Source organism: Prunus dulcis, chromosome 1 (genome assembly GCF_902201215.1).
Source record: "Prunus dulcis chromosome 1, ALMONDv2, whole genome shotgun sequence".
Lineage (NCBI taxonomy): Eukaryota > Viridiplantae > Streptophyta > Magnoliopsida > Rosales > Rosaceae > Prunus > Prunus dulcis.
Window position 1 is genome coordinate 18,015,324 of NC_047650.1, and position 11,721 is coordinate 18,027,044.

The following is an 11,721-nucleotide window of genomic DNA, read 5'->3' on the forward strand; positions in this document are numbered from 1 at the left end:
GGAGGTTGCAATCTCATAACAATTTGATTAAAATACGTGAATCACATTCATTTGTAAGACTTGAATTCATCCATGCTACCTTGGCATAACCCCCACCCCCCAAATTCGAATTTGCTTGGCACCGAGATGCCAAGGTATGCTTTCCACGTTAGCATTCCTATCCAATTGCATCCTGACAACTGACCACTACTCCCACATTTTAAAAAAATTTGGTTTGATAAACATTCACACCTATTTCTCTTTCCAACCGCTCCTCCTCCTTCACAACCGCCGGCCTCGGTGTCAACCTCGCTGTTGCCATCATCCATCCTCCGAGCCCTCGTCCCCTCCTACATCGTTGTCAGCTTCATCTCTCTCCTTCTCACAGGCTCCCTCACTCTCCTCACATCAACAATAGTGGAGGTGGCGACTTTGCCGACCTCCAAATTTGAGGTGGCTTTAGATCCGGAGACCAGTCTCCAATATTACCGACACGAAGATAGAGAAAGACAGGGAGAGATGAGAAAGAAAGAGAGCCAGTGAGATGAAGGCTGAAAGTGGTGACTAATGCTGAGTTGCCTCTTTTTTTCTTTACTACGATTAGGCTTGGGCATGAATCGGTTCGGAACGATAGAAGGCTCTTCCATTAACCAAACTAAAGACTTCAGTACATTTCAGATTGGTTAACCTAATATTCCGTTTGTAATGGTTCAGTAGTACTGTAATAAAAACATACTAATAAAAATACAATTTATAATACTTTCATGTAACATAAGTTCTTGAACAAATACACCAAATTATCCTTGTAAAATATAAAATCCAATAGTTTAATTCATCCAAGTATGAAATCAAATAATTTAGTCAATATATCATTCAATATATACTCAAGATGCATTGGGAAACACTTGTGTTTGTTGTTTGAACATTTGAGTGTTATTTTTACTAAATTCTTTGCATTTATTTAAATGATTTTGACATTTTTTTTTTCACGTTGGGTTCTTTAGTTTTTCATGTTGAATCCAACCATACAAAGAACATAAAATTTGAATCAACGGTTGGAAAGTTACAGGTAAAAAATGGGACAAAGGTCGAAACTAAAAAACATAGAAAATTCATAAATTCCTCTCTAATCAAAAAGTGCTACAGTACCCCCATTGTAAGAACCCAAAACAAAATATCAAAAAGAAAGAAAATATCTTAAAAAGGTAAGGAAAATATCTTTTAGCGAAATGACCAAATTGCCCTCGTATATTTTAATAGGGGAAAATTTGACTTTTTAATCGGGAACAGTGATGAAGGAGTTCGATATAAAAAGAAGTTATGGTCTAAAAATCGCGAGGGGCAAAATTAATTTGGTCAAAAAGTCAGATATTTATATCACTCTCTCTCCTCTCCCCCGTCAGCCCTCTCTCTCTCCTCCCGCAGCCAAACCGCCCGCGACCTCCACCCATTCAACTCGTCGCCACGGCCACCATACTTGGAACTGATCTCCGCCGTGGGTACCGTTGGAACCGTGACTCGACCGCCGTTCTTTTACACCCAACACCAGCCTCGTGGGTGCCGGAATCTGGCCGGAAAACCATGATTTCCGACGATGGTTCGTCCGAATGCCACCCGAACTTCCAGCTCAGATTTCTTCTCCGTTTCTCCGCCAAATCGATCGAGTAAGTTTCCTATTTTTCGTGCTCTAGGGTTATATGGGCTTCGATTGATTTTATTGGGGTTCGATTTACGTTAAGTTTGGCCGAAACCGGCCGCTCGAAACTACCATTTCCGGTCACTTTTTGGGGGTGGTCCAAGAACAAAAGTGACTCCAAATGATCAAAATAATTAAAATTAAAAAATAATTATTTAACCCATAACCAAACCAAACCGTCAGTACGGTATGATCGGTACTCCGAAATCGCGAACCCTAGGGTTTGATTCGGATTTTGAATCCGACCGTCCGATTCGGACCAAATTCGCCCTAGAAACCTTCACGATTGGCCAACCGGGTCCCGGGTCGGCCGAACAGTTATCTCAAAACTCCATATTGAACTATATTTGCCAATAAATTGTAAGGGCAATTTTAAAAGTAATTAGCTCTTTTATCTATAAAGTATAGGCATATATATGCCAATTAGAGATTTGAGTAAGTTTCAAACGATTTTGAATATGAGCAGTATAATAATGCTATAAGTCATTTACCAGTTATTTGAGTTTTGAATCAGTTAAGACCAGCACGACTTGTAACGCCAAACTTATCTACCAAAATGATTAGGTGCTGCATGCCTTGTTGATACATAGGACACATAATATGTATTTGAATATAGCGATGATAATATTGACGGAAATGACAGGGGTACATTTTGCAAAAACAACCAAGCCAAATTCAGTTATGATTTTTTTTAGCGATTTCAGCTACCTTAAGCTCCAAGACTTTTCTCTATCTTTGACCAACATCATCTCTTTTCTTTATGTAAATAAATTAGCATGGGAGAGGCTTTTAGCCCAACATAAAGGATATACTATTTATAATCATATTAATTAGATAATTCGATTGCAAGGTGAGTTAGATAGTTTGTCCAATAGATTTCAAAGCCCTGGTTGACCCAAAAAAAAAAAAAAAGATTTCAAAGCCCTAACCTTATGGACACGTTAGTTAGTAGTCGATTACCTAATGATTTGCTCGTCTCCAAATTGCTCCACTTACAATAAAGAGTTGATGATACCCAAAGTGTGTGTAATAATGTGTGTTTATAAAGCTAGGAAAGATAAAGCAAGAAGCTTAAGCTTCTTGATCACACTCATGGAATCTCAATGCGTAAGCTTAAGCTTCTTGACCACACAATTAACAAAAAACTAAAACCAGATAGAATTTTGTTCCATCATTACCTTTTTCTTAATATTATCTTGAACAAATTTCCTCCCTCCAACCTCAACGCCACTATCACACGTCAACCCGGCAACCATTATAACGACAACTATTGTCACCACAACTTCTATCACCAACGCCACAGAGAAATTTCATCATGCTTAATAGGAATTTTCACAAGAGTGAATTATAACATTTTTTTGGGTCTATTATGTGCACGTGATTCACCAACTTTGTATAAAGAATTACTAAGGTGGAGCAAAGGTGGTATCACCATTTTTTCTTTTGTTTACCGGAGTTAGAAAGGAGGAGGGGGAAAACTTAGACATAGAGAAAGTATGAACCCAAGACCATTTTGTAGCTCACTAAAGACTTGAGCCAATCCAATTAACATCTCATTGACTCGAGCAGTAGAGTGGGGGCTATGATCCTAGGACAAACACCATTGTCCAAGTCACGTGACCTTGGATGTTATAGCGAACCACCATAAGTGCCACTTGATATCTCTAATATTACTCTATATCAAAGTCGGGTTAAAAACAAAAAAATGGAAGTTGATCCGTTGGGTTAAAAACGAAAAAATGGAAGTTGATCCGGGGAAAACCGACGTTGCAATAAATGATGGTATTCACCTTCTCGGTTTCAAGTCACACAAGTTCCAAGTGGAGGACAAAACGAAATTCAGCATCCACATTAATTGATTGAAAGTCTATGACCTCATAATCTTCCACTTCTTCAGATCCTGCCACTCAATATGCGAACATGTGATGCAAAATATTCAAGTACATCTTTTGTTTTTCAGACAAACACAGTACAAAAGATCAGCTGGTAAAGATATGTGGGATCTCACCTTATTAAAGATGGGGCATCGCTAACCTATTGAGATGGTTCCCCCTTCGTTTTCAAAGCTTCCAAACTTAATAAGTACAAATGTAAATAAAGACATCAAATTCATACTATTGACTGTGGAGATGTTAAAAGCATTGTGGATGGAGGGTTGGATCAGGGGTTGCCATGCAAAAAGCTCCCAATGCTCTTTGCGCGTTGCATTGTGGAACCAGCTTGCATTAACGACTGACAGCCACACACGTAGGCGTGACTCTTGGTAACTTTATACTCTTTGAAAATTTGGGGGCAGCCCACATAAACATATCTCCACTAGTTATACTTTGCATAAGGCCAACTTAAGCACTATTGAGTTGTAAAATGTATGTCCATGTCAAACTGAAAAATTCCTTGTCATAAAATACTTTAGATCAGAAACATACTTCAATTGGGAAAGGGGGCCCCATGCCAAACACATAGAGGCTCCAAGATAAATATTTGGAATGAACATTTTCAACTTGGAATGATGGTTTCTGATAGCAACAGGCATCTGCACAAAAGAATACGCGACTTTATATCTACTTAGGTTATGAGGAAACATCAACAAAACTTGAATTGACCAGATTAGAGAATGCAAATGTAGCTCTCAAATTGAAACCTTTTTGTGCATTAAAAAGTAAAAAAAGCCACACTTCATTTTCACCCGTCCCCACTATAATGGATGCAAGAAATCATTTACATCTACTCAACCAAGGTAAGTAACTATCCTATGTCCACCTTTCAGTCTTCACAATAGCCTGCTGAGAGACTTGATCAGCAACTTCAAATTTTTTCTTGTAGCCTCATCACCCGTAAATCCAAGAATATCAGAGCTTAAATTCTGCAATGATGAAAGAATGATAAAGACAATTAAACAAGAAAACAGATGGATATAAAAGAGATTAAAGGAAAAAAATTCCACAGGATAATGTAATCACTCGGCAGCTAGGATCACCTCAATATTCTTCAAGGTGAAAATCAAAGTGTACACGGACTTCTGAATCAGTTCTGTATTCTCAGGGGTCATAATAGATGAATGCACCTTTCTGCAGAAAATCATACTCTATATCATTACTATTAGCCTCTAATCAAAACAGAGAGAGGGATAGAAAGAGAAAGGAGAAAGAGGGGCGAGGGAGAGAGGGGAGAGGAGAGAGAGAAAGAGAGAAAGAGACCGAGGGAGATTTCCATATAAAACTTTCCGACATTTCTTTAAACCTTCGATAGAGTTCTGTTGAAGGTCTATTTGGGATATATGAAAAAGACATCATAAATCAAACCTTAAACACCCCAACATAATAATCATAACTCCTTACTCTGTACTATGACATGGATAAATGAGTGCTGTTCATAATTCCAGTATCAGTAAACATAATGTGAGTGTTAAAAGTCAGAGACTTCTACAGCTACATAACGTTATTCAGAACATTGACCTAGAACACCTTAAACAAACATCGCAATAAAGATAAAGACAAGGAATCACTAAATATATTAATAAGCTAACTACTACAAAAAGAAAAAAAAAAGAAAAAAAAAAAGAAGAAGATAAATTGAGACAATTCACCTCACATCCTCCGAAACTTGTGTAAGGCTTCTGGTCAAACTGTCAACTTCCTTTAGCAGACCACTATCACGAAACTCAGCCAGCAAAGGTTGAACATCTTCAGCCATGGCTTGTATCTGAGAAATCACTACATCAAAGCCAAATAATTGTGCATGAGAACATATTAAAATCATGGTACAAATGATGAATTAAATTTAAAATAGTGAAACAAGTGCAAACCCCATGTATGCCTATGCATGCGGGCACACAGAAAGACACACACTGCAACACATACACATGCTAATATAGGTGATTTGCTCTGCAAAATGGATTTTCTGGCCATTGTTGTGATTGTGAAACTGACACCAATTCCAGCAGCACATCACAACAAGAAAATACAGCAGTAATATCACTGAAAGGAGAAAGAACTATGTATTTCACAGTTTTGGGTTTTTGCTGAAATACAGAGCCCTTTTATGCCATGATGTTTCCATTGTGGCTACGAAAAATAGGCACTGGCAGCCAGTCAACATATTAGAAGTTCAACTTGGAAGGACCAAATTTCTTGAACACAAAGGAACTTAAAGCACATCGCAGTGTCCTAAAATCTAAAAATTATAAGCTACGTACTGATGCTTTTCTTGTTAACACTCCTAAGGGATCAGAGAGTATGGGTTTCACCTAGTCTGCTAAAAGGGGATAAATTTGTGTACTCTTAATGGCAAAATTCATCTATCAGAGAGTCAGCCACCTTATCTATGTGAAAATAAATTCATGCCCTGACAACTTAAATGCAGTCAAACAATTAGAATCTGTAACTGACATCAATTCTTTCAAAAAGCTTTGTAATTTCTCAGATGACTTGCATCCTGAATGGCAATCTTTCAAAATTAGTATAAATAAATTGTTAAATAGATGGGTTTAGGCTACTTCAACTTTAATTTAACAAATCAGACGAAATAAGGTTACTTAATAGTTATTAAGTCTTAGGATACTGAAAGATATGTAAATCCCTATTGCAGTTTTCCGATTGTGATATGTACATGTTATCTTCCAGGACCTCCCACAAATGCACAGGTGTGCCATAGGAAAGTGTGATTCCTTTGCCTGATGCCAAATGGCTGATGAAGTCCCTACACTTTTTGCCTTTATGAAGCAAATAGATGTGGCCTTAATAGGTCCTCATCCACGATATCCTAATGAACAGAACTGGTAAGAATAGCTCTAATCATCTTTTTCTTCAGAACCAACAAACTTATGGATCCTGGCAAGCAAATGAAAAGGGGGTGGGGAACTGGTATCCAGATCAACACTGACAATTATCGCTAAAAAAAACATAAGAGAGCACATCACACCTTTATAAGCAGTGGCTTTGCCTCTTCTATAACAGAAGCAACTCGTTCAACAAGTGAATACGTATTCGCAATACCGATTTCCTCCACTTCACGTCCAAGACGAGTGAATATACCTACCAATGCATCTAAGCTTACCCCCTGATATCCTTTCATCTTTTGCCTATCGCATACAATAAGACCTTCTTTGTCACATTCAGGATGAAGAGGCCCAACTGAAATATTGGAAATTGGATATCTAGGTGTAATGTCGATTCTAGTTTCCATGAGAAGACCTGACTGGTTTACCTCAATCAGCGAGTTTCGAGGTATCACAGTTTTATCATCTTCAACCTACAAAAGGAGTAATGTCATTGTCAAGATGAAAAAGTAAAAACATATTGTATTTCCATTATCACAGTTTTATGATACTGAAACACACCTCAACAACTGCTTCAATACTTTCCAAGGAAGAGTTAACACGGATAACACTGCCGACATTGACCCCTCTAATCCTCACTGGTGTTCCAGTGGATATTCCACAAGCTTGAGTAAACTCAAACACAGCAAAGTATTTCCTGAATCTAGACCGCAATTGATACCCCCTCAACCAGGCCAAACTGAGTGCAAGGAGAACTGCACCAGAAACTAGAAACAACCCCACCCCACCTTCCCATATGCTTCTACGACCAAAACCAAAATCACTCAATGGTCGTAACGTTGCCTTCCAAATAGTTCGAGGAGCATCCAAAACAACTGCAAGTGGATTCTTTTTTTCCGAAGAAGAGGAGGGTGGTTGACTGTGTCCTGTATCCGCAGATGTAGCTCTTATCCGGGTTACTTTTGCCGGTGATCTTGAAGGAAGATAAGGCAAGCTATTTGAAGGAAGATAAGGCAAGCTATTTGAAGAAATGCGCGACAAAGATAACATCGTGGGGCACGTTGAGACCATAGTTGCCTAATTCGTTCACCCCTACGAATTTCGATCTGGATCGAGCGTACCCAATCGCGGTACGGTATCGATCTGGATCTGGAACGAAAGATTTAACGACTCAGTTCCAGAGGAGAGAACACTACCTTATAGACGACGGCGCTGCTACAGAACAGTACCTGACCGACGACGGCGGACGAGCAATCGAGGGCACATGAGGGAGCGCTATAGCTGATGAGGAGGAGCCCACGTTTGATTCTTGGTCTCTTGGCATAAGGGGAAGGAAGATATTGGGTTCGGAGAGGTATTTTTTGGACGAATGGATTCCAAGAGCACAGCCCAGCCCAGGCAAAAGTCCCCTGGTCTTCCAAAATCAGCTCCAGTGGTGACATCCAGCCCGGGCAACGGCCACCAAGTCCAGAGTAAGCCCAAGGCAAGATAGCCCGAACAGTTGTTTGAGGGTGCTGACGTCAATGAAATTTTTTTTTTTAAAATAAAAAAAAATCTAAAAAATTACCAAAAAATTCAGACTTTTTTTAAGAAAATAGTTCTTAATGCCACTCCTTTCCAAATTTTATCTGGAAATACCACCTTTCCCCACATGTTTTGCAAATATAACTTATAAATACATACCTATTGCTCACTTATCAGCCAAATAACACTTTTGGTCAGTTTTTGTTTTTGTTTTTCTCTCTCTCTCTCTCTCTCGGGGTGTAGTTCTATCCCTCTCCCGCAGCTCTCTCGTGCTCCCGCGGTCGGTCCTCTCCTAACGCTCTCTATTCTGAATTGTCCTCATCTCTCTGTTATGAATCGCGAAACCTCCCCTCGACCCCATCTTCTAGGTATGTCTTCTGAATAGCATAAGGTCGCAGCTGCTTGCAACCTTGAAGCTCAGTTCCATCGCTGACCTCCAATAGGTAGTCTTGATGGTCCATTTCTTAATCTCTGTGGGTTTCTGTGAAATTGGTTTTATTTTGATTGCTTAGGTTTTTGTGAAATTGGTTTTATTTTGATTGCTTTGGGTTGTGTTTTTTGAATCTTCATGCTCATCCATCTCGATTTTTAGCAAATGGATTTAGATTGCTCTGGCTATGTGCATCTTGAAACTTGGGATTTTCCATATGATGTAGTAGATTTGTATAGTCTGATTGTGATGAATCCTTGTTCACTGTTGTGTTATTTTTGTTGTATTGCTGTTGTGTTGTTATTGTATTGCCATTCTATTCCTGTTGTATTGCCATTGTATTGCCTTTTTATTGTGGTTGTATTGCCTGTTTATTGTGGTTGTATTGCAGTGATTTGCTCATGGCTTCACATGTGTTAATGAAATGTTGTTTTGTCATGGTAAAAAATGGAGACAATTGTTATTCTGGTTTTCTACAATGGAAAATGGGTAACCTCAAAGAAGATGTTCAAATACGAAGGGGGTGACTCAAAAGGCTTAATAGTACCACGGACCATCATATTTGTTGAACTGTTGGATCATGTGCATAAGATTGGTAATACAAATAGCAGGGAAGACAAGGTTTGCTTAAAGTTCTCATTTTTGGTGGCCTCGAATGAGTGGAAGCACATAAAGATTGAGGACGATGATGATGTCAAATTTTTTATGAAGTACAATTGTGAGGTAACACCTTCAAAACTAGCTCCCTTACTCATGAGTATAAAAGATAGAGGACTGACAAATGTCGTCGTTGATAGTATGCATATGATGACATATAGTAGTCGGATGGGTCGTTCTTTAGTTGCCATTGTTGAAAGTAATGAAGTAACTCGGAATAATACAAATGTCACTGATGTGGGAGGTGATGTTGGGACAGATTTTATGGGCATGATTGATTTTAGCGAGGTGGAGGAGAAGCATGGTGGTGATAATGGTAGTGAAACAAATGAAGTGTCAATGTACTCTACCCCTCCTATTTTGGGCCACTTGGATACATCAGCCCAATTGCCAATAATGCGTTTAGGAGGAGAATCTGAACCCACTCGTGAACATTATTTGAGCGAAATGGTTGAGCACAACCAGTACAATGTGGCCGGTGTAAGTGATGGAGAAGCATATTTGCACACAAGGTATTCACGAAGTGATTGGNATCCGAAAATTGAAGTTGGACAAATTTTCTCTAGTAAGAGAGCCTTATTGACCAAGTTACGGTTGGCGGCATCGAGAGGCCACTTTGAATTTAAGATGCAACTCTCTTGCACTAAGATGTTGCTTGTGGTTCGTTGTCAACGTCCATGCCCATGGCGGGTCCGAGCATCGAGAATTGGAGAATACAACTTCATGATTGTGAAGTGTACAACTGGCCATGAATGTGATTTGAGATTGGTAATGACAACCATCATCAAGCAACCGCATCACTTGTAGCTCCTTCATTGAAAAGGAAGTTGAAGGATTCTGGAATAATATACACACTGAGTGACATAATGAGAGATGTGAAACACAACTTTGGTTTGACCATTCATTATTCAAAAGCTTGGAAAGCGAGGGAGTTAGCTCTAATGTCAATTAGAGGATTAGACGAGGAGGCATATTACATCCTTCCAGCCTATTGCTATGAATTGGAGCATATGAATCCCGGCATAAAGACACACATCCATACTGATGAGAACAATCACTTTGTGTATTTTTTTTATGGCAGTTGGCGCATGTATTAAGGGTTTCCTTCTTCCATACGCCCAATGATAGCCGTGGATGCCACTCATTTAAAATATAAGTACAAGGGTGTTATGTTTGTAGCGAATGCATTCGATGGTAATCGAAATATATATCCTCTTGCTTTGGGATTGGGGATTTGGAGACGGATGCATCATGACATTGGTTTTTCACTAAACTTCATGAAGCCAGTGGTGAGTGTCCTAATATTATTATAATTTATGATCACAATGTTAGCATAGAGAATGTGTGGAACAAAATTTTTCCAACAGCGCAACATGGCATATGCTTTTATCATATGAAGGGGAACATGAAACGCACTTGCAAGTTGAAAAAGCGTGATAAAATGCTGATGCACTTTGAGTAGACTGCGAAATCTTATTCAATGGCTGAATTTGATCCTCATTTTCGCAAGATCAAGGGAAAAGAACGGGTTGATAAATATCTTGAACAGGCGGTTATACAAGTGGTCTAGAGCTCACATGGATGGATGCCGCTACAATGTAATGACAACAAATATTGCAGAGTCAATAAACTCAGTCCTTAGGTTTGCAAGGATGCTGTCGGTGGTTCATTTGATAGGGAAAATTATTAATCTCCTTGTCAAATGGTTCACCAAACGTCGTGAGTTGGCTTTGAAATGCACAAAAATATTGTGCCCCAATTTTGGCGAGAAGAGATTGAGGAATAGGTTGGATGATGCTGTTCACCCGTTTTGTGTTTGTTCCTGTGATGGAAGGGTAAAATTTCCCATTGCCTTGAAAACCATTGAATGGTCAACAAGTTAACTTTCTTTAGTGTGCGAGTGTGCCACTGCTAGCAATAAAAATCCTAGCAGACTTCTTAAAAATAGATAACTTGCACCCCAAGTTACTGATTTCTAAACAAACTATTGTGAATTTAGGTGAGGAATATCTCCCAAGTAAGTTCTTTTCCTGTCTCAGACTGGTGAGGACTTCATAATTTTTCACAGTACAATGTTGGTAGTTCTGGCTAGAATAGATAGTGAGAAAATGGACTGTTTTCAGGTGGAACTGACTTTTACAAAACTCTACAGTAAAAACTCAACTCTAGAAAGACAAAAAGAAGGCTGGACTTCCATTTATGTCTGGACAGAAGCTTTTGATCCGGGCTGGACTGGACTATCAGCAACTTCAACCGTCGAGTTTCAGCTATAAATCGATACCAACGTTTGAGTTTGGCAGAGCTTTAATCTATTTCAAGCCCTGGAAGGCTATTTGAACGGACATAATTTCGGCCTCTTCAGTCTGAAGGGAGCAGAAGTGGCTGGATTCAAGGATTACTGAGTTGGGACTACACTGTGATGCTTGTTCTACTTGTTCAGGGCTCTCCATAAATTTGTTGAGGTTTTCATGTTTGTAAAAACCTGAACTCTGCTTGTTTTGGCTTTTGCTGAACCAAATTCGTAACGAGAGAAATCTCTTTTTGAATGACTTATTTCTCTAGGTAAGAACTGGAAGTTATGATTTGTAGCTGGCTTCTAAAGTGGCTCAAATGAGCTTTTGGTTGCTTCAGTTTGTTTGAAGGTTCTCAGAGATCAAG

At 39.1% G+C, this 11,721-nt stretch overlaps 1 protein-coding gene across 2 annotated transcripts; it reads right to left on the reverse strand.

Moving 5' to 3' along the window:
* Window positions 1–3,598: 3,598 nt before the first annotated feature.
* LOC117632100 (protein TRIGALACTOSYLDIACYLGLYCEROL 2, chloroplastic) lies at window positions 3,599–7,783 on the reverse strand. 2 transcript variants are annotated; one of them, XM_034365511.1, is made up of 6 exons: window positions 7,014–7,783; window positions 6,596–6,925; window positions 5,262–5,377; window positions 4,653–4,743; window positions 4,436–4,538; window positions 3,599–4,208 (listed from the first exon to the last, which is right to left on the reverse strand). In XM_034365511.1, the coding sequence occupies exons 1-5, from the start codon at window positions 7,521–7,523 to the stop codon at window positions 4,446–4,448; spliced, it is 1,140 nt and encodes a 379-aa protein (XP_034221402.1). In that variant the 5' UTR covers window positions 7,524–7,783; the 3' UTR covers window positions 3,599–4,208; window positions 4,436–4,445. The 2 variants fall into 2 exon arrangements, with proteins under 2 accessions (XP_034221402.1, XP_034221394.1); XM_034365503.1 differs by having other exon boundaries at window positions 3,599–4,538; window positions 7,014–7,781.
* Between the last annotated feature and the right edge of the window lie 3,938 nt (window positions 7,784–11,721).